This window comes from Hippopotamus amphibius, chromosome 12 (assembly GCF_030028045.1).
Source record: "Hippopotamus amphibius kiboko isolate mHipAmp2 chromosome 12, mHipAmp2.hap2, whole genome shotgun sequence".
NCBI classification, from domain to species: Eukaryota; Metazoa; Chordata; class Mammalia; order Artiodactyla; family Hippopotamidae; genus Hippopotamus; species Hippopotamus amphibius.
The window spans coordinates 79,073,628-79,096,810 of record NC_080197.1 but is presented as its reverse complement, the minus strand read 5'-3'; the positions used below and the strand labels follow the sequence as shown (position 1 = coordinate 79,096,810).

Sequence of the window (23,183 nt, the reverse complement as noted above, 5' to 3'; positions counted from 1 at the left end):
CAACTATGTATGGAAAGTCTCCAATGCAAAAGAGAAAAGTACAGGAAAACTGAAAAAGGAACATTAGAAGAAATGAGGCAAGCAGGGAGAACCTGAAACAAACAAACAAGTAAAAACATCTCATCATATCTTCAGAGATAAATAAGAAGATGTTGCATCTACAAAACAGGAACAAAATGCTGTAAAAGAGGAACACAGAGAACAAAAAAGAGTTATTGAAAATGAAAAATATGACATCAGAAACGAAAAGCTTAGTAGAAGATTTGAAAGGTAAAGCTGAGGGACATCTTTAAGAAAGTCAAACGAGGAGACAAAGATGGCAGATAGAAAGCTCTAAAGATCAGAGGCTCAGACTGGGAGAGTTTGAGAGAGTACAGAGAAAATGGAGAGGGAAAATGATCAGACACAATATTTAAGAAGAGTTCCCACCTGAAAATAAATTGTAATTAGAGATATTGTATACTTGAGTATATGTACACAATTTTCAAAAATAATATAAGCTTATGCGAAGATGTCTAGGCAGTTGCCATTTGGGGAAGAACTTTTACACTTTACAGAATTTTTAAAATTTTACCAGTAGGGACACAAAGGAGTATGTACAAACAATTTGATCTGAAATTACTATTTGAGGTTAAATATTTTGTGAATATTAAATTATCAGGTCTATCTGTGAGTTAACCAACAACTGATATAGCCGAAAGTACCAACTGATTTTCTTTTTCTCTCTTTCAGTTTTATTGCTATATAATTGATATACAGTACTGTATAAGTTTAAGGTATACAGCGTAATGATTTGACTTACACAGATGATGAAACTGTAAGCAGCTCCTTTGCCCCTTTTCTGTTTGTTCATCTGTTTTCTTCAGACCTTCATCATAAAGAGGAGATCACTAGGCAATGTTTAAACTAGCTCCTGATTTCTGCTTTACTAAATGTACAAAATGCCTTACTTAACCTGTTGATTCCTTTCCTAGATTAGAAGAAGTAAGAATGAAGAATTAAGTACTTAAAGAATGACTAACTCTCTACCCCTAGGTCCCCCTTAGTAACTTTGCAGGTGGACCATGAGGGCACTGGCAGACCACGTGGGCAACAGAATCCAATTGCAGGCAGACCACTTGAGCAAGACAGCATCCCAAAGGAAGATCAGGAGAAGTCAGCAGGTCTGCATGCAATGGAAAAATGATGAAGTATCTAACCTTCTGCTTTAAATGATTAACTGAGATTATTTCCCCTTTTTCTCTTTAAAAATTGTCATGGTTGAGCAGAGTCTTCAGAGGTGGTCTCTGGACACAAGTCCATCTTCTCCCCAGATAGCTGGCTTTTCTGAATAAAGCATCTTTCCTTTCGATCAGGAAAAAAAAAAGCTCCCACAATCAGAGGCATGTGTTTCTAGACTAAAAGGAAGAACGTATTACCCCGCATAGTGGATGAGAAAAGAACCATACCAAGGCACGCAATGATAAAAATTCAGAACATAAAGGACAAACAGAAGAACCTAAAAATGTTCACAGAGAGTGAAAAAAATATAAGCGAGAGGTCAGGAATTGTAATGGCAGCAGCACTGACAGCTACAAAACACCAGAGCAACGTCTTCCAAATACTGGGTTCAATGTTTCCAACCTGGAATTCTGCTCCCAGCCAAACTCTCAATAAAACTGAAGATGGAAAAAGATATATTCAGACATGCAAACTCTTAAAAAGTTTGCCTCCAGTGTACCTTTTCTCTGGAAGTAAATTAAAAATGAGGAAGCGATGACATCTGGGAAACCTGAATCCAGCACACTAATTAGGAGAGGGCTTGGCTGGTAGAGGCCATAAAGTTATCTCAAGGCCCTGCTAGCGGCTCTTCTCTCCTAAGTCATGGAACAGGAAGGGCCAGTATCACCCAGGCACCAGCCGTGGTGCCAGGGGCCTGGAGGTCACCCAACAGGGGATGTTTCACAGAGGGCAGGAGGCATCGCCCAAGAGCCCTTGCCACTTGCTGTAGGGCAGTGGCAGCGGCTCCTGGACACTCCCCCGATGGCTGGCGTGCTAGCAACTTCCCGGGCCCAGAGAGCAGCATCCAGTGCCTTTGGGGCGACAACGCACCATCAGAGCTGAGACTCCTGGAAGGACCCTGAGCAGCGGCCCCGCCCCTCCCCCCACCCCTCCCACCAGCCCTCCTACCTCGCAGGTTTCGGATGAAGTCCTCCAGCATCATCTTGCGGTCGGGCTTAATGTTGGGGCTGTACATGTCGGTGTTGAGGAGGATGATGGCGAAGGCCAGGATGAAGATGGTGTCCGGGTTGTGGAACTGCTGCACCACCTCGGGGTTGCACATGCAGTAGCGCTGGCTGTGGTGGGGGACACGTGTGGGGGTTGAGGGCCCCCACCCTCCCCGAGCTCCCGCCATCGGGGGACTCAGGAAGGTGTCCAGTTCTCTGAGGGCTTAAGCCCAAGGAGGTTCTCCCCCACCCCGTCGGTCGCTGTCTGCTCCGTACCTTGGTCCCCATCCCCGCCAAGGGGGTGGGGCAGGTGTCACACGCCCACAGACCCCACCCCCACCCCCAGCCCCGTACCAGCCTCACACAGATGCTCAGTAAAGATGTGGCGGTTTACGGGGACAGTGAGGTGCCTGCGGGCCACCTGGGGGCCCGGTGCTGCTGCAGCGTAGAGAGCCTGAAGGTCTGTCCGGCTTCTTTCCTCCCCTCTTGCTCCACCCCTGCCCCAGCCGCCGGACTCCTTTTCCTTTCCCCTAGGCTCACAGCTGCTGGCTTACCCGCCACCCTCCCCCAAGCCCCAGGCACGTGAGAGGGGCGTGGGGCTGGGGAAGGGGTCCCACCTGAAGGCCTCTATGAGCCGCTCCACCTTCTGGGCCTCGCCCTGTACGCGGATGTGCGCCTGGAACTTGCGCAGGGCCTCGTCCAGCTCCATGGCGGAGAAGTCCATCTCATCCACCACGCAGCTGAGGCCGGGAGGGGAGGAGGTCATGAGGCAGGTGGGCCCTGAACATCCCTCCACCCACCAGAACTGGGAGGCGCGTGGGGCCCACATGCTGTCTGGAAGCCCTGCCTTGGTGGGGATGGGGACTTAGTGTCTGAGACCAACCTGGAGGGACTTACCCCTCCCCCAGGGTCTCCTTCCACAGACCAGGAGGACCCTCTTCACACCTCCCCCACCTGACAGCCCTGCGAGGGTCTCCCTCCCACCACCAAACCCCCAGGCCCAGGGCCGCAGCCCAGACCTCCTGCCTCCGAATCCCAAGTCCTTTTCTCTCAGCCCAGAGGGTCCAGAGTCAGAGGTTTGACCCGTGAGCACACAGTTTTCTCTTCTGTCCTCTCCAAGGCCTCTCTTTCTCCCTGGTTTCCATCCCATTTGGGAACCTCCTCTTACACCACCCCTCCCGGGTCTGAGCGTCCACGGCCAAAGAGCTCCCTCACCCCCTGCCCCCAGGTAAGTGACAAGTCGGCCTAACGTGGAGGGGGCAGGGGGACAGATGCAGCCAGATTCTTGGCCTGGGCCAACCACTGCATTTTTGTGACTTTGGGTCACAGGCTCACCCACCTCTTGGAGCCTCAGTTTCTTCTTCTGAGAAGAGAGGGTCAGAGTCCTGCTCCCCAAGGGCCCTTCCAGCTTCAAAATGCCACCTCTGACCCTGGAGCGTTTGCCTCTGACTGTCCCCCTCTGGTGCGTGGGTGGGGGGCACATGCCAGGCACCCCCACCAGGCAGTCTCTCTCCTCTGGCTGGGCCTGCTCCTGCACCTCCCTTCCCAGGGGTCTGGGACCAGGACCTCCCAGCTGCCAGCGTATCCAGCCTCACCCTCCTTGGGGTGCCCTGCCCCAGGGCTGTAAGCATGGGGGCAGGAATCTAGGCCCCGCCAAGCAGCAGGCCCAACGCCCCTGAGGGCCACAGAGGCTCCCAAGTGGGGCTGACGAGTCCCTTTCTGCACCCACGTGCTCCTCCGCCCTGGTCATCTTATTCCCACCCCACACTGCCCTCCCTCTGCTCCCACAGCCCTCGGTGGACGCCACCAGCGTCACAGCCCTGGATGCCACTGCCCACCTGCCCTGCCCTGAGCAGCCCCCACCCTCTCTGTAATCAGCTCCGGGGTTCCCGCAGGCTGGGAGACTCGGGGGTCCCTGCTTGACTCTCACTCTGCTGTCATTTTTTAGGAGAAAGCAAGGAGCCCCCTTGGCAGTGGGCAGGGAGCTGGTGGTCAGGGGCCCCGCCTCCCCCACTCCTCTCGGGGGAACAAGGAGGAGGGATGGCCCGAGGCTGCCCAGAGAGGGCAGGGCCGGGCGCTCTCGTTCCCCCAGGATGGGGCGGATGGCCATCTGCAGGCTGGGAGCCACGCTTGGCTTGGTCAAGCCTGGCCTCCCTTCAGGCTTGTCTGTTTGGGTAGAGAGTGGGGCAGGCGCCAGGCTGGGAGGTGGAGGCAAGGATTTGGCCCAAGGATGAGAATGGGCTGCATCTTGGCATCTGAGATGGAGAGCAGGTCCAGCAGGTGAGAGGCCACCCTGATGTCTTGCCAGCTCTTGTCACCTCTTCCATGGGCCATCCCCAGGTGAAGGGAAGGTGAATTCTGAGGGTGGTATCATGGGGCCCAGGCCTGCGTGTCCCCCAGCCCAGCCCAGTTGGGAGGGACGAACTGAGCACATGAGCCAAACAGGGATGCCAGTCAGAGGGGGCGAACCAGTGCAGCCAGGGAGCAGGAAGGCCAGACGCTGGAGCTGGGGAGGCCAGAGGATGGAGACAGAGACACAGAAACGGCGAGAGACACAGGGATAGAGAGTGAAGTGAGAGAGACACAGAGGGAGGGAGAGACAGAGACAGAGAACAAGAGAAAAACAGGCACAAGAGGAGAAAGACAGACAGAAAAAAGCAGAGCAGAGGAGGGGGAGGAGGCCCGGCAGGCTGGGCTGGGTGGGGCTGCGCGTGGAGCAGGCGGCAGCCACGTTTCAGCCCCTCGTCCTAGGGCCGCACTGACTCTTGCAAGGCCCAGGCGGAGGCAAAGGGCCCTGGCCTGGCCAACCCTGACACAGAGGCTGGCTGTCCGGAGGACCCCAGAGTGGCCCTGGTCCCCTCCCCCACCTGTCTGGTGTCCAGGACTTGCCCCTGTCTGTCTATCCCACCCAAACTGGCCCCCCTGCCAGGCTCTGAACCCCGTGGTCCTAGCATCCTGTGTCCCTTGTGGGTGTCCCTCCCAGAACCTCTGTCCATGGACTGTCCCCCACGCTCTGGACCGGGCCTGACCGCACGACAGGCACCGAGGGAGGCGGTGGGAGGTGGCCGCGCAGCAGCGGGGAGTGGGCGGACGTGCCCAGCCATGCCCGGCGGCCTACTTTCCAGCCCTGCACTCAAGCGACCGCCACTCACCGCTCAGGGCAGCAGCTACAAGCTCCAGGTCTGAGCCTGAGAGGCAAGGACCAGGGCAGGAGGCTCAGCCGGGTGGAAACGCCAGCCCACAGAGCGGGGAGCGGGATACATCTCTCTTGGTGCAGGGCAGGGAGGTCTCCACGGGCGGACACCTGTGCCAGGGCTGGAGAGGCTACGTACAGCCCACCTCTTTGAGGACCCCACGGAAAAGCTGCCAGATGGCGGGTTAAAATGCAGAGCCCCAGCCCTCACCCAGATCTTCCAACTAGCTAGGTGATTTAGAGCAGGGGCCTGGAAATCAGCGTCCCTCGAACTCTCCAGATGGTTCTTAAAATCTGAAAACCAGTGGCTGAGCTGAGTGCACGGTGGAGGGGAGGGAGGGCTTTTAAAATGTGGGTCCAGGAGCTCATGGGCGCACGTGTGTCCTCACGGCTCTCAGGGGCTGCTTTTGTGGTGGGGGTGGTGAGCAAGGGGGGAGAGGTAGAGACAGACGCAGCCCCCCCACCTGACCCCTGCAGTACACACACACACACACACACACACACACACACACACACAATTTTCTGCCTTCCTCCCTGCAGTTGCCACCATAGGCATCAGTGTTTGACAGGCAGGTGGTCTGGGGTTGTCAGATCTTAGAGAAAAGATCTAGACGTTTTCTACAAACCCCCCAGAAGCTGTCCTGAGAGGCAGAAAGGCACTACTGCCCGCAAATTGCTTTCTCTCAGTAGAGCTGAGGGTTGGGCCAGGTGACCTCTTGCCCCCGCCCCCCACAGTGACATTCTCTGCGGAGGACCCAGAAGCAGAGCCGACCCACCGCCAGGGTCTTGAGGCTCCGCAGCTGCTCGCAGACAGCAGAGGACCGCAGCATCCGTCGTTTCTGGCTGGCTTTGGAATACAGCTCACATGACTGGTTGCCTCTCCCCGCCTCCCAGGGAACCACTGTGCCCTCCTGGTGGGGCCTCTGCCTCCTGGGGTAAGTGGCTGGGCCAAGGCTGTGCCTCAGTGGATCCTCATCTGGGGTGGGAGGGCTTCATCTTCCTGGAATCACCACCCATGGTCCTCGCCCTCTCCCGCAGTATGGTTCTCCTTTCCCTCCCTAAGTGTGCCAGCCTGCACCTGACCTTGTCTCTCCTCTTCTCTCCCCCTCTCCCATTCTTCCCTTGTTCTGCAGATCTACTTGCACCTAAAATCTCCCCTCCCATCCTTCTCCTTGTTTGTCACCCCAAAATGCTGCTGGGAGCAGACCACTGACAGTTCTCCAGATCCTTCTGCTGCTTCCACCAGCACAGCCAACAGCCCTCTCCTCTCTGATCACCTTTAAGGTAAAAAAAATCACATGTTTCTGGGTGGTCGTTTCTGGTATATAATCTCCCCATTTTACAGAAGGTAAAACTGAGACTGCAAAGGGGATTGCTTGCTGCTCCCTCTGCTAGGGAGATCCCCCCTCTGAAGTGTCCTACTCCAATGGGCAGCTCCCTGTGCTTCTCCTTTACTGAGTATTTTTCTCAGTGCTTCACTGAGTGGGCAGTGACTTCATCTCCTCAGTCCTGTGGGATATTAGCCGTCATCCTTTTATTTTTTATTATATCAGGAAACCGAAGCTCACAAGAGAGCTGACCCTGCAGGGGGATTGCATACATCACATGCCTGGCATGTCCCCTCATGGGGGCTGGTGCTAATGTGTCTCTCCCTGGGGTCCGCTCTCTCACCTAGATGCCTGGTGGGACCTGTGAGGGGCCGAGGAGAGGCAAATGGACACATCATAGAGTCATGGGTGAGAGGCCACTTCACTGTCAGCAGTCACATGAGGCCGTGTGGCCACCCTGCAGTTTCTGAGCTGGCCTGGCACACAGAGCCCACAGCAGGGGACCAAACCCCTGACCCCCTATCTTCTGCTTCCAAGGGCTTTCTCTGACTCCCAGTAGCTTACTTGCTCACCCTCCCTCCTCCCTTCCTTCCTTTCTCCCTTCCTTCCTCCCTACCCATACTGGGTGCCTCCTATGAATGTGGACTGTGCTAGGGACCTGGAATAAGTGACAAACAACACAAACACAGATCCTGTCCCAGTGAGAGAAACAGGCATTAAATGCAGAGTCAAAAACAATTATTTCATTATAATTGTGACAAGTTCTCTGCAGGAAAAGAGCAGGGTTTTGAGAGGGGAAAAGGAGATGTACTTTTTATTGTGCCTCTTTGGGGATGTGACATTTGAGCAGAGACCTAAAAGAAGAGCAGGATCTGATTAAGAGAAGGGGAGGGGTGGGGGAGCTTCCAGTGAAGACAGCATATGCCAAGGCCCTGGGGTAGGAAAAAATCTTCAAGGTCCAGGAAGGGTCAGTGAGGCTGCAATGGAGGCAGAGTGAGGGGTTTATTCTGAATGCAATAGGAAATAATGGAAGGGTACAGTCAGAGGAGTGATAGATCCAGTTTGTTTTGAGATGATTTCTCAGCGTTGGGGGAGAATCAATGAAAAAGGAAGGGCAGGAGCAAGAGAGAAGCAAGGGGCCGTCAGGATGCATCTGCAGAGGTTCAAGCTAGAGAGGACGAGCCTTGGGCTAAGGTGGAAAAAATTGAACAGAACTGAACGGACCAGGCCAGCTCAGAATCTGAGAGACATCCTAGAGGTAGAACTGGTGGGATGAGGTGATGGAAGGAATGTGGGTGGTGAGGAAAGGAGTTGGTGGTGAGTCTCAGAGCTTGGGCTTGAACACCTGGGGGCCTGGTGGTACTAGTTTTTGAGATGAGTCATTGATGGGTGGACATACGTGCTGGAGAAGAGATCGAGACTTCAGTTTTGGACACATGAAGTTAGAGATGTTCTTTCATATCAATTTAGTATCTACTCAATCATTGTCATTAGCACCCGAAGTCTTGCCTTTTCTATTTTATGAATTAAAACCCAGCCCTGACCCCTCTTTGCTCCGTAGTCAGTAGCTCTTTTCTCTACTTCTCTTTGGAGCCAAACTTCTGGAAGTTTTCCCTCCTCATGCTATCTCCGCTTGCTCAATCCCATTCACTTTTCAACCTGCTCCAGCCAAGCATCTACTCCAGCATTCCATGAAAACTCTTGTCAAGGTCACCACTGTCTGTCATGTTGCCAGGTCCAATGGTGCCAACATCTGTCCTCATCGCACCAGCCTTTTGGCAGCATCAATGTGGTTAAAGACTCACTTCTTGAAACACTCCTCTCGTTTCCATCCCATCACCCTCCCCCAGGTTGACTCTTTTCTCTTTGAAGGCACCCCTCCTCCATCACAGGCCCTCTTCCTGTCCTCTGCCACCTGACTTTCAACTTAGGGCTGACCACTAGGTCCCTTCCCCCTCTTTACAACCTCTTCCTAGGGGCCTCACCCATTCCTAAGGCTCCTAATGCCACCGCACGCTACAACTCTTTTTTTTTTCCCCATTCAGTGTTTTTGTTTTAATTTTGTTCAAAGGAACAAAATTTGCCCCTTTGTTTTTCTTTCTTTCTTTTTTTTTAACAATAAACTGCATATATTTAGAGTGTACAATTTGGTATCCCAATCTCCCAATTCATTCCCCCTCAATCCTTCCCGCTTTCCCCACTTGGTGTCCATTTGTTTGTTCTCTACATCTGTATCTCTATTTCTACCTTGTGAACCAGTTGATTTGTACCATTTTTCTATAGTCCACATATATGTGTTAATATACGATATTTGTTTTTCTCTTTCTGACTCACTTCCCTCTGTATGACAGTCTCTAGGTCCATCCATGTCTCTACAAATGTCCCCGTTTCATTGCTTTTTTCAGCTGAGTAATATTCCATTGTATATATGTACCACATCTTTTTTATCCATTCATCTGTTGATGGACATTTAGGTTGCTTCCATGTCCTGGCTATTGTAAATAGTGCTGCAATGAACATTGGAGTGCATGTGTCTTTTTGAATTATGGTATTCTCTGGGTATATGCCCAGCAGTGGGATTGCTGGGTCATATGGTAGTTCTATTTTTAGTTTTGCAAGGAGCCTCCATACTGTTCTCCATAGTGGCTGTATCAATTTACATTCCCACCAACAGTGCAAGAGTTCCCTTTTCTCCACACCCTCTCCAGCATTTACTCTTTGTCGATTTTCTGATGATGCCCATTCTAACTGGTGTGAGATGATACCTCATTGTTGTTTTGATTTGCATTTCTCTAATAATTAGTGATGTTGAGCAACTTTTCATGTGCTTCTTGGCTATCTGTATGTCTTCTTTGGAGAAATGCCTATGTAGGTCTTCTGCCCATTTTTTGACTGGGTTGTTTGTTTTTTTGATATTGAGCTGGATGAACTGTTGATATATTTTGGAGATTAGTCCTTTGTCTGTTGATTTGTTTGCAAATATTTTCTCCCATTCTGAGGGTTGTCTTTTAGTCTTGCTTATAGTTTCCTTTGCTGTGCAGAAGCTTTGAAGCTTCATTAGGTCCCACTTATTTATTTTTGTTTTTATTTCCATTACTCTATGGGGTGGATCAAAAAAGATCTTGCTGCTATTTACATTGAAGAGTGTTCTTATGTTTTCCTCTAGGAGTTTTATGGTGTCTTGCCTTACATTTAGGTTTTTAATCCATTTGCAGTTTATTTTTGTGTGTGGTGTTAGGGAGTGTTCTGATTTCATTCTTTTACATGTAGCTGACCAATTTTCCCAGCACCACTTATTAAAGAGGCTGCCTTTTCTCCATTGTATATCCTTGCCTCCTTTGTCATACATTAGTTGACAGTAGTTTATCTCTGGGCTTTCTATCCTGTTCCATTGATCTATATTTCTGTTTTTGTGCCAGTACCATATGTCTTGATCACTGTAGCCTTGTATTATAGCCCGAAGTCAGGAAGCCTGATTCCAACAACTCCATCTTTCCTTCTCAAGATTGCTTTGGCTATTTGGGGTCTTTTGAGTTTCCATACAAATCATAAAATTTCTTGTTCTTGTTCTGTGAAAAATGCCATTGGTAATTTGGTGCGGATTGCATTGAATCTGTAAATTGCTTTCGGTAGTATAGTCATTTTCACAATGTTGATTCTTCCAATCGAAGAACATGGTATGTCCCTCCATCTATTTGTGTCATCTTTGATTTCTTTCATGAGTGTCTTATAGTTTTCTGAGTACAGGTCTTTTACCTCTTTGGTTAGGTTTATTCCTAGGTATTTGATTCTTTTTGTTGCAATGGTGAATGGGATTGTTTCCTTAATTTCTCTTTCTGATCTTTCATTGTTGGTGTATAGAAATGCAAGAGATTTCTGTGTGTTAATTTTGTATTCTGCAACTTTACCAGATTCATTGATTAGCTCAAGTAGTTTTCTGGTGGCATCTTTAGGATTTTCTGTGTATAGTATCATGTCATCTGCGAACAGTAACAGTTTTACTTCTTCTTTTCCAATTCAGATTCCTTTTATTTCTTTTTCTTCTCTGATTGCTGGGGCAAGGACTTCCAAAACTATGTTGAATAGGAGTGGCGAGAGTGGACATCCTTGTCTTGTTCCTGATCTTAGAGGGAATGCTTTCAGTTTTTCACCATTGAGAATGATGTTTGCTGTGGGTTTGTCGTATATGGCCTTTATTATGTTGAGGTAGTTTCCCTCTATGCTCACCTTCTGGAGAGTTTTTATCATAAATGGGTGTTGAATTTCGTCAAAGGCTTTTTCTGCATCTATTGAGATGATCATGCGGTTTTTATCCTTCAGTTTGTTAATATGGTGTATCACATTGTTTCATTTGTGTATATTGAAGAATCCTTGCATCCCAGGGATAAACCCCGCTTGATCATGGTGTATGATCTTTTTAATGTGTTGTTGGATTCTGTTGGGTAGTATTTTGTTGAGGATTTTTGCATCTAAATTCATCAGTGATATTGGTCTGTAAGTTTCTTTTTTTGCAGTATCTTTGTCTGGTTTTGGTATCAGGGTGATGGGGGCCTCATAAAATGAGTTTAGGAGTGTTCCTTCCTCTGCAATTTTTGGGAAGAGTTTGAGAAGGATGGGTGTTAGCTCTTCTCTAAATATTTGATAAAATTCACCTGTGAATCCATTTGGTCCTGGACTTTTGTTTGTTGGGAGATTTTTAATCACAGCTTCAATTTCATTACTTGTGATTGGTCTGTTCATATTTTCTATTTCTTCCTGATTCAGGCTTGGAAGGTTATACCTTTCTAAGAATCTGTCCATTTCATCCAGGTTGTCCATTTTATTGGCATATAGTTGCTTGTAGTAGTCTCTTATGCTGCTTTTTATTTCTGCTGTGTCCGTTGTAACTTCTCCTGTTTCATTTCTAATTTTATTGATTTGAGTCCTCTCCCTCATTTTCTTGATGAGTCTTGCTAGAGGTTTATCAATTTTATTTATCTTCTCAAAGAACCAGCTTTTAGTTTTATTGATTTTTGCTATGGTTTTCTTTGTTTCTATTTCATTTATTTCTGCTCTGATCTTTATGATTTCTCTCCATCTACTCACTTTGGGTTTTGTTTTCTCTTCTTTCTCTAGTTTCTTTAGGTGTAAGGTTAGATTGTTTATTTGGGATGTTTCTTGTTTCTTGAGGTAGGATAGTATTGCTATAAACTTCCCTCTTAGAACTGCCTTTGCTGCATCCCATAGGTTTTGGATCATTGTGTTTCCATTGTCATTTGTCTCTAGGTATTTTTTGATTTCCTCTTTGATTTCTTCAGTGATCTGTTGGTTATTTAGTAGCATATTGTTTAGCCTCTATGTGTTTGTGTTTTTTACAGTTTTTTTCCTGTAATTGATTTCTAATCTCATGGCATTGCGGTCAGAAAAGATGCTTGATATGATTTCAATTTTCTTGAATTTACCAAGGCTTGATTTATGACTCAAAATATGATCTATCCTGGAGAATGTTCCATGTGCACTTGAGAAGAATGCATAATCTGCTGTTTTTGGATGTAATGTCCTATAGATATCTATTAAATCCAGCTGATTTATTGTGTCATTTAAAGCTTGTGTTTCCTTATTAATTTTCTGTGTGGATGATCTGTCTATTGGTGTAAGTGGGGTGTTAAAGTCCCCCACTCTGATTGTGTTACTGTCAATTTCCTCTTTCATAGTTGTTAGCATTTGCCTTATGTATTGAGGTGCTCCTATATTGGGTGCATATATATTTAAAATTGTTATCTCTTCTTGGATTGATCCCTTGATCTTTATGTAGTGTCCTTTCTTGTCTCTTGTAACATTTTTTATTTTAAAGTCTATTTTATCTGACATGAGTATCGCTACTCCAGCTTTCTTTTGGTTTCTATTTGCATGGAATATCTTTTTTCATCCCCTCACTTTCCATCTGTATGTGTCCCTAGGTCTGGAGTGGGCCTCTTGTAGACAGCATATATATGGGTCTTGTTTTTGTATCCATTCAGCCAGTCTGTGTCTTTTGGTTGGTGCATTTAGTCCATTTATATTCAAGGTAATTATCGATATGTACGTTCCTATTACCATTTTCTTAATTGCTTTGTTTATGTTTTTGTAGGTCCTTTTCTTCTCTTGTTTCCTGCTTAGGGAAGTTCCTTTAGCATTTGTTGTAGGGCTGGTTTGGTGGTGCTGAATTCTGTTAGCTGTTGCTTCTCTGTAAAGCTTTTGATTTCTCTGTCAAATCTGAATGAGATCCTTGCTGGGTAGGTTCTTCCCTTTCATCACTTGAAATATATTGTGCCACTCCCTTCTGGCTTGCAGAGTTTCTGCTGAGAAATCAGCTGTTAACCTGATGGGAGTTCCCTTGTATGTTATTTGTCATTTTTCTGTTGTTGCTTTTAATAACTTTTCTCTGTCTTTAATTTTGGTCCATTTGACTACTATATGTCTTGGCATGTTTCTCCTTGGGTTTATCCTGCCTGGGACTCTCTGCACTTCCTGGACTTGGGTAGCTATTTCCTTTCCCATGTTAGGGAAGTTTTCAACTATAATCTCTTCCAATATTTTCTCAGGTCCTTTCTCTCTCTCTTCTCCTTCTGGGACCCCTATAATGCGAATGTTGGTGCGTTGTTGTCCCAGAGTTCTCTTAGGCTGTCTTCAGTTCTTTTCATTCTTTTTCCTTTATTCTTTTCCGCATCAGTGATTATCACCATTCTGTCTTCCAGCTCACTTATTTGCACTTCTGCCTCAGTTAATCTGCTATTGGTTCCTTCTCGTGTATTTTTCATTTCAGTTATTGTGTTGCATATCTCAGTTTGTTTGCTCTTTAATTCTTCTAGGTCTTTGGTAAACTTTTCAATCTTTGCATCCAGTCTTTTTTCAAAGTCCTGGATCATCTTCACCATCATTATTCTGAATTCTTTTTCTGGAAGGGTGCCTATCTCCTCTTCACTTAGTTGTTTTTCTGGGGTTTTATCTTGTCCCTTCATCTGGTACAAGGTCTTTTGCCTTTTCATTTTCTCTTTCTTTCTGTGGCTGTGGTTTTCTGTTCCACAAGATGAGGAACTGCTGATACTGCTTGATTCTGCTGTCTGCCCTCTTGTGGAGGAAGATATCTAGGAGGCTCGTGGGTGCTTCCTGATGGGAGGGACTGATGGTGGGTAGGGCTGGGTGGGCGGAGCTCAGTGACACTTTAATCTGCTTGTCTGCCAATGGGTGGGGCTGTGTTCCCACCCGGTTGGTCCTTTGGCCTGAGGTGACCCAGCACTAGAGCTTACAGGCTCTTTGGTGGGGCTAATGGCGGACTCTGGGAGGGCTCACACCAATGAGCACTTCCCAGAACCCCTGCCACCAGTGCCCCTGTCTCCTAGGTGAGCCACAGCTGACTCCCACCTCTGCAGGCAACCCTCCAACACCAGCAGGTAGGTCTGGTTCAGTCTCCTATGGGGTCACTGCTCCTTCCCCTTGGGTCCTGGTGAGCACACTTTCTTGTGTGCCCTCCAAGAGTGGAGTCTCTGTTTCCCCCAGTCCTGTGGAGGTCCTGCAATCAAATCCCACTGGCTTTCAAAGTCTGATTCTCTGGAGATTCCTCCTCCCGTTGCTGGACTCCCAGGTTGGGAAGCCTGATGTGGGGCTCAGAACCCTCACTTTAGTGGGTGGACTTCTGTGGTGTAACTGTTCTCCAGCTTGTGAGTCACCCACCTAGCATTTATGGGAGTTGATTTTAACATGATTACGCCCCTCCTACCATCTCATTGCGGCTTCTCCTTTGTCTCTGGATGTGGGGTGGTTTTTTTGGTGAGTTCCAGTGTCTTTCTGTTGATGATTGTTCAGCAGTTAGTTGTAATTCCGGTGCTCTTGCAAGAGGGAGTGAGCGCACATCCTCCTACTCAGCCATCTTGCCCCTTTTCCCGCTACAATTCTTAAGTCTTGATCTCTTGCAATGAGTTTACCCTTATTATTTTACCATCAGTCACTAACTAGTTAATTTTTTTTTTTTTGGTTGATCTATAGTGTTCATAAGAGACCACGTTAAGTAATGGTGTTACCAAGCTTGGATGAGGGCTGCTGAGTGCAAAGGTCAGTCCCTGGGCAATCTTCACCAGATCACAGGTTGTGCCAGCATCTGTTGCAGGAAAGTCAGGGTGTACATATTTTATGTTTTATCAAGCATTTAATATTTTAACTTGCTCTGAGTAAATATTTGATACTGTCTAGTTTGAGGAATTCTTCAGATGAAATGTCCCCACACCCAGCATCCTTCTCCCCTCAAAGCTGAAAGTATATACGTGTTTTTTGGGTATAATCTGCACAAATTACTCCAGGGGGCCTGCAGCAAAGACATATTCACATGCAAAAATCCAGTGTTCCAAATTCTCAGCAGCCCAGGAGGCTGTTCTCTGTGATCGGCCACCTCTATTCTCTGTCCACGCAGGTCACCAGGCCCTGGGACCTCTCCCTACCTCTGGGCCCCACCAGCCTCTACCCACCCCGCAGCTTCTGATGAGGGTAAGGGCCTCATCATCGGGCCACAACTGTGACTGCAATAGCCTCCGAACCAGCCTCCCTGCCTCCAAACCTTCTGGAACAACACTTCTAGGACACCCATTTGGCCCTGTCATGCACTCCTCTGCTTATATTTTTTCAAGGGTTTCCCACACCCTCCGTACGAAGCCTGAGTCCCCAGCAAAGCACAGGTCTGGTTGCTCCCAGCCTCTCCTGCCCCTTCCCGCACCCTGACTCCTGTCCTGCAGCCTCACTCTCCTACCACCCCAGGTTTTCACGTGCTGCTCCTTCTTCCTGCCATTCACCCCCAACCTCCGGTCTGGTCTAGCCTTCCACCTCTCCAGGAGTCTCCCTCAACCTCCACGGTGCCTCTGTTGTGTCTCCCATGTCAGGCGAGCACCTGCCTGTCCTCCCACCAGGCCACACGCTCCCTGACTCCCAGAGTCGGTCTCTGCACCCCTGGCGTGCGTATGAACTCAATAAACATTCCTGGGGTGGGTGAATGAGTGAGTGACAGACCAGCCTCAAGAATGAACGGACTGTGAGCACGTGGCCAGCTGGGGAAGGAGCCCTGCAGCTGGCACCTTTGGAAGCTCTGCCCAGTGGCCCAGATCAGCTGGAACTGACCTCTGGACACACAGCTGCTCGAGGGAAGGGCCCTGTGGATTCCAGACCGTGGGCAGCGAGGCGGCGTGGGATGCACGCGCTTCCCACCTCCTTTAGCCGCCTACGCAGGCCAGTGAGTGACGAGAACCTGGCAAATCAGCCCTGATGAGGCTGCCCCAGAGGAAGTGTCTGGACCTTCCTCGGGAGGGGCTCCTGAGGGGGAGACTGTGGTGGTGTTCCTGCCTGGGGGGGACCCCCCTCCTTCCTGCAGGGCCATGGCAAGTGCCTCACAAGGGCTGGGGAAGCAAGCACAGATGTCCCCCGCATCTGTAGAAACAGGTACAACCTTGCATGAAATTGCTCGTTAACACTGATGCGTGTGTGGCGTCGGTCTGTGTTGCATGGAAATGAAGCGTCGTACACAACTGTGATCAAAATGAATTCCGTCATCTCAACTTTGTTTTTTTTAACGACAGCAAGACAGTGTCTGGCAGACAAAAGAACTCGTTGGGAGCTGAAAATAGGTAATGATAGAAGCAGGGGTTTTTAACTGGCCAGAAGAGACAGCAAAGACCTGGAAGGTGAGGCTCAGGCCAAGGCCGGGAAGAGGTGTGTGCGCTACTGCCTACGTGGGACTTTGCTCCAGGTGGAGCCGGAGCCAGGTTTCAGGATTAGGATAGAAAGTGAAACCGCCCACCGCCACGAGCTGGAAGAACCCGGGTGTTATTTCTGCAGTTCTTGTCTCATGTAGTTCAATTAAAAATATCCCCATCCGCCAGGGTGTTATTTTTGTTAGTCGGAACTCATAACGTGCCTAACAAAGGTCAGGGCTTTCTGGAAAAGTGCGACACGGCCAAGAAAATGGAGCAGGAGGGAGCTGACGCAGGAGGACCTGCCAGTGTCCCTGGTGACAACATGGGAACAAAAGAAATCTCGTTTGAGGTCCTCAGAATGGACGGCCGCTGGTACGCCTTGAAACTGCCCCCGAAGTCGAGAGCTGGTGTGGGTGCTGAGGCCATTTCCCTTTTGCTGGGCCTGGCACCCTCTGTTCGCCCACGGTTCTCAAACTTGAGGGTATACCAGAATCACCTGGCAGGCCGATCGGCTTGCACGCAGCTGGGCACCACCCCAGGGTTTCTGATTCTGGGGATCTGGGCTGGAGTCTGAGAACTGACATTGCTAACAGGTTCCTGGGTACTGCTGCTGTTCAAGGGACCACACTCTGTGCCAATGACAGAGGTGGGACAGGAAGAAGTCAGGTCTTTGGTGTCAAACATCCTTGAGTTTGAATCTTGTCTCCACCATTTAGCTGTCCAGGTCCAGTCACTTAGCCTCTCTGAGCCTCCGTTTCCCCATCTCTAGAATGGAGCTAACACCTATAACATCCAGTGGGCATGGTGGGGGGTGGGGGGTATGGGTTTTAGAAGAGACAATGTGTATAAAGCTCCCGGTTTATAACAGAGCTTAAGAAATGAGATTCTCCAGACTTGTGGTTGCCAAGGGGGAGGAGAGGGAAAGGGATGGATTGGGAGTTTGGGGTCAGTAGATGCAAACTATTGCATTTAGCATAGATAAACAACAAGGTCCTAACGTATAGCACAGGGAAATATACTCAATATCCTGTGACAAACCATAATGGGAAAGAATATAAAAAAGAATGTATATATGTGTATAACTGAGTCACTTTGCTGTACAGCAGAGATCGGCACAACACTGTAAATCAACTATACGTCAATAAAAATAATATACTTAAAAAAAAAGAAATGAGAGTTCTCATTAGGAACCAACTCAGAGCTGATATGCCTGGTGAATAAGTAGATCTGAAGTTCCCTCTAGAGTAGGAGTGAAGACACTTTCCTTCACTGCCAATGAACTCTGCCTGAAATTCCATCTTTAGACCCATCAACTGTTGAGAACATACACCTATCAGAGAGAGGAAACTGAGTCAGCTCAGACCAGTGGAGACTTGTGGATCAGTGTCTCAGCTCTGCTTTCTTCCCAGATGAGAGGGTCGGGGCCCAACAAATAAAGGTGAGTCAGGGATGGGATAGCGCCTGATTCTGTTCAGTTGCTCTGCCCCTGGCCAGGGCACTAGCTGTTGCTTCTCCCTGGGCTCAGTCCCTGGCCAGGTAAAATGAGAGAGCTGGACTAGCTGATCATCCAAGGTGTTTCTCAGCACCATGATTAACAGCTGGACTGACGAGCACTGTAAAGGCATTCGACCACACGTCTGTTGGGATGAAGCACAAGGCAGGATGGTGCAGGACTTAGGGCTCAATGGACCATTCTGCCCGGCTTCAGATCTCAGCCACTGGTCAGCTCTGGGACTGTGGGCAAGCGACCCACCCTCTCTGCTCCTTGGTTCCTTCATTTGGTGCAGACTCCCAACACTCCCAGGAAGCTCCTCCAGGAAGTCCCACTGCAAAGAGCGGCCAGGTTCAGCCACACCTGAACACCACACAGGATCGAGGGAGATCCCTCCAGAGCTGGGCCCTGAGTACTCGGGAAGGAAATGGGTGGTAGGTATGTCCATTTTTGTGTAAAGCCCAATTTCTATGCATTCGTGACCAAGCCAAAGGGAGTCTCAACTCTGGACTGGTTTGCCCCACTCTGGGGTCCCAAGATCTCCACGTACAGGAGCAAATAATTCTTAAATGCCAGTGACTCTTTCCTGTTAAGAAGAATCTCTCATCCGTGTGTGTGTGTGTGTGTGTGTGTGTGTGTGCGCGCGTGCGCGTGTGGGGCTGTGTGTGTGGTGGCAGGGGTAGGGAAAAGGGCACGGGAGAGGTGAGGGGTCAAGGTCATAAAACCCAAAGACACCACTTGTAGAAGAGATGCCCTCCTTCCCTTCCTCTGGGTGGGGGCAACGTCAAGTTTCAGAACAGTGGAAATACCCGCCAAAGTCTTCTATCCCTCCTACCCTGGCCTCTCTCCACCCTCTGCCAGACCTGCCAAGGTGGGCCTGGGCCCCAGCCTGCTCTCTCCTCCCCCGTGGATCTCCTCAGGAGCAAGGCAGCTCTTCCGAATATACACACAGAGAACACGCAGGACCTTCTCAAGTTATTCCTTCCTAGCGATGAGAGGCCAGAGCCTTCCAGCCTGTTGAGTTTGACAGATAATCTGTCTTCATTTCTGAATGTCCCCTAAGAAGAACAAATCTGTTACACTCTGGCCAACACATTTCCATGGAAATGAAATAATGAAATCTGACTAGAACATCAAACTCTAATCTCTAACGAAGAGTGGAGCAGACACAGTGAGAGAAGGGACACCCGGGAAACTTTCTTCTGGCTGCTCAACCCCAAAGCTGCCCTTCGTGCATTTCTGTGGAAATGACAGATGCCCTCCACGTGTGTGACGATCACCCGGGCCAAGGAGAGAGACTGCTCACAGCCAGCACGCAACATTCCCCATCCGCTGGCCTTCAAACCTGCTGAAGCGCACACTTCAGAAAGGAAATAGAGCGGAGTCAAATTTCCCAGCCATGTGAAAATGGAGAGGGAGAGGCTTCCAGCCTCAGAGGATCCTGATCCCTGCTGCTCTCTGGCCCCGGCTTGCCCTTCCTCCTCAGGAGGAGAGAGGACTTCCTCCAAGGACACAGTGGTCCCCTCCCTTCCCCAGCGCGGTTCATGCTGTCTGTGGAGTAGACTGGGTCTCTGACCAGCCCTGAGAGTCTGAGGTTTCCCTGTGTTGGGGGAGGGGCTGGGGCGGGGGGGGGGGGGGGTGGCTAATGCCCTGTGCTTTTAAGTGGGAGAGATACGAATAGAAAGAGCTGGCATTTGCAGAGAATGCACTAAGCATCAGGCACTGGGGTAAGCACTTTATATGCATTTTAAAATTTTAATTCGTATGACTGGTTCTATTATCTGCATTTGACAGATGAGGAAATTGAGGCTGGTTTCTCCTTAAAAAAATGGGAAAAAAAAAAAGCCGAAAACCAAAAACCAACACACAACACCTTCCTAGGTCAACACTGGAATGGACATGGTCCTTTGAGCTCAGAATGCCTGCTATTATTATTTGGTAAAGCCTGGCTGGAGACATTACTCCTGGGAATGGGGCTTCCATGGAACTAGGACAACAAAGGGATGGAGAGGTCAGCTTCCCAGGGCACCAAGAGCCTAACTCTGGAGGCAAATGTCACTGCATCTGTGATGCTCAGACGCGGATCAGCAGCGGGGGCAGATTCTGCCTGGCCTGGCCCCTCCTCTCTTCCCGTCCCCCTCAGACCCCGGAGTCGGGGAGGGCCCCAGCCCCTCCCCTCCCTGTCTGGCTGCATCTTAGAGACCGCGGTGGCTTGGGCTGTCTCGGTCTCCAAGGGGATGGGTGATTTACGTCTTTTATTCAGCAAACAGCTTTGTGCAGAATGGATGCGACAGGCTGAATGTCACTGGCGGGGGCGGGGGCGCTGTGTGGAATCCCAATGAAGCCTTCCAGGCCTGGACAAAATGGCACCGGGTGGCTGTCATTGTGTGTTTCCTCTGGCGAGAGTAAGGGAGCGGCAGTGGATCCTGAAAGGTGCCCGAGAGCTGGCTTGGGGGGTAGGGAGATGCCAAAACTCCCCGTGTCTGGCTGCCCCTCCAGTGCCTGCCTCTTCCAGCCTCTGCACTTTCTCCGGGCACCTTTCAGCAGACAAACGAGGCAGTCTGCACGCTGCAGACTTGGGGGAGGAGGGCTCCTTTCTGTGGAGCTGCCGTGTGCAGGCTGAGCCTACCAGGGTCTCAGAGCCCAGGGCCTGAGGGGCTGCAGAACAAAGCATGAGGGACCGAGGCAGTTGCTGGGGCAGAAGTGGGGCCCAGCTCTGCACTGGACAGCCCCCCCTCCAGCCCACAGTGCCCACTGGAGGCTTCTGGACCCCTTGCCTCTCTTTCCACGTTCCTCCTCGCATCTCCCCCCACTGACACCTGGGTCCATAACTTCCCTGAGGCCACAAGCCAGGCCTGTTCCTGCCCATATTCTAAACATACACACACACACACACACACACACACACACACACACGGGATGCCCAGTGCAGGCCTATTCCCAGCACACAGTAGGCACTCAATATTTGTTGAATGAGTGGTGAATGGCCACCTTGTTCTCCCGTGAACACTGGCACCCCAGCACCGCCCTGGAGCCTGGGGGCCGCTCTGGGCTGCGCCCGGCAGGATGACAAAGCTTGCTTAGGGCAAATGATTCTGCATGACACCAGGGTGCTACACATGCACTGAGGGTTAGGAAAGCTTGAGAGATTCACCAGTGCTGGGGGGACCTCAGATCACACAGCCCAACCTTCTCTCTCTATAGACGAGGAAGCCGAGGCCTGCAGCAGAAGTGATTTGCAAAAGCTCCAGAGCGTGTTGGGGCAGAGCAGAGGTCAAAGCCAGACTCTCAGGTCCAGCCACCTCTCCCGCCCAGCTCATCCAAGCCTGACCCGCTCAGCCGCCAGCCCAGCCCCCGCCCAGCCCCGCTCCCAGCACAGGCGGCGGCTGGTCTGATCCTGCAGCCCACGCAGCCTCCCAGGGAGGGTGGCAGTTAGTTGCTGTTGTGCTGCTCAGCACGGCCTGGGCTGCAGGAAAACCACGTGTTCCCAGAGCTGCAGCTCAGTGCGGGCCTGGCAGCTTAGAACTCCGGGGCCAGGCCACACGGGGACTGGAGGGGCAGGAAAGAACGGACAAGGCGGTCGGGGCCTGGGAGTGGAGCAGCCACCCCTGCCCCAGAGCAGAGGGACCAAGTGGGGTCCCCTGGGGGTGTGGGGCAGTTGGAAAGAACGAAGCCACAGGGCGGGCACAGCACCTCCGCTCGCTCACTCTCCAGTGGGCAAGGGGCGAAGGCAAATGAAAAGGCCAAAAATGAACCAGACAGAGGAAAAAAACGGGAAAGGACGGAGGCAGAGAACTTGATCTTTCCCCTCTTCTGTCACTTCCTCGAGGCGTGCCCTCAGGGCACCCACACAGCAGAGGTGGCAGGATGGGGAAGGGGAGCCAGAGGGAGAGGAGGAGAAAGGAAACGCTGTGCATTTATGGGGTTAGGCATTCAGAACACAGTTCCGGGAGGGACAGCTGATTGTGCAAGGCCACCAGGAGTCAGAGGCAGGAGCTGGCTTCTGTCAACTAAGGGCTGTCAGGGATTTCAAGGTCCCTAGGATGGTCCAAGCCCCTCTTCTGAGTACACTCAGGTAACAACCACCCCGTCATGCATTTAGGGATGGGACAGGGGTTCCCAAGGGCAACTGGTCCCCTCATCACCCAACCCCTCCACCCTCCGGGCATGGAGATGCAGGCTCAGAAGGCAGTGACTGTCTGAAGATACAGCACCAAAACTGCTCCATAAAGAGAAGCCAGGTCTCAACTCCCACCCTGGGGACACTGACAGTGACTCCCATGCTTCTAAACCCTGGAGCAGAAGCCCCTGGCCTGTAGCAGGCCTCTGCTGCTCCAAGAACAAGTGCAAAAGGTAGAGGTTCTCCCAGGACCCTTGGGGAAACACTGCTGCTGACTGTACCTAAGAAGAAGGGGGTGGGGAGAGAAGTGAGGAGGGCTCCCTACAGAACGGTGACCTTTGAGAAGAAAGTGAGCTTAGGGGGCCCAGCAGACGAAAGAAGGAGCATCAGGGAGAGGCATGGGGAGAGGGAGGGGTCCGGAGCAGACTTCATGGGGCCTCGCCCCCTCTTTGCCAGAGGAGAGGTGCTCCCAGGCCCTGCTTCTCAGCCCCAGGGAATGCTCCCCCTGCCCTGGGGCTCACCTACCTATCCACAGCACCACACCCATGAAGCTGAGCACTAGTAAAGGCAGTCCCCTCACCGCTGCCAAATCCCCCATCTCCTGGACTTTAAAACATTTTTTAGATTGTGTGACCACACCCCCCCAAATCCCCCATCTATTGGACTTTATGGAATCATAGTACTATCTGGCTCTAAAAACCCTCATTCTAACCCCTTCTTTTTCTGCCTCATGTTTCCTCCATGATAAGAAGTGGACACTCAGGGGCTGGGGGGCTGGACAGATGGCAGGAGAGGGTGCTGAGGGGCCGGTCCCCCAGCTGGAGATGGTTCCAGCGCTGACACAGCCCTCTTCTTTTTTCAGGCTTACTCTCTTGCCTTTTGGTCTCCCTTGACCATTTCTGTACCACCCCCAGCCCCAGCCCCAGCCCCATTCCCAACAGCGACGGAATCTCCATCCCCATCCCCATCCCCATCCCCATCCCCATCTGCATCCCCATCCCTATCCCCATCCCCAGCCGCATCCCCATCCTCTGTGCCTGTGCAGGGGAGCACCCTGGCTCAGTAGGTGGCAGAATGACTGGAGGGGAAGCAGGTGATTGGCTAAGGACCATGGGTCTGTCTCCTGGGCCAATCAGGAAGCTGTTAGG

General features: G+C 50.5%; 1 protein-coding gene across 2 annotated transcripts in view; it reads right to left on the bottom strand.

Annotated features, from left to right (window-relative positions):
* The window catches only part of IQSEC3 (IQ motif and Sec7 domain ArfGEF 3), a 104,325-nt gene that overhangs the window by 17,297 nt on the left and 63,845 nt on the right, over positions 1–23,183 (bottom strand). For both annotated transcript variants that reach the window (XM_057703895.1, XM_057703896.1), the window contains 2 exons: positions 2,825–2,947; positions 2,170–2,336 (listed from right to left, as the gene is read on the bottom strand). In XM_057703895.1, the coding sequence (XP_057559878.1) occupies positions 2,170–2,336; positions 2,825–2,947 (290 nt within the window). The remainder of the gene's footprint in view (positions 1–2,169; positions 2,337–2,824; positions 2,948–23,183) is intronic.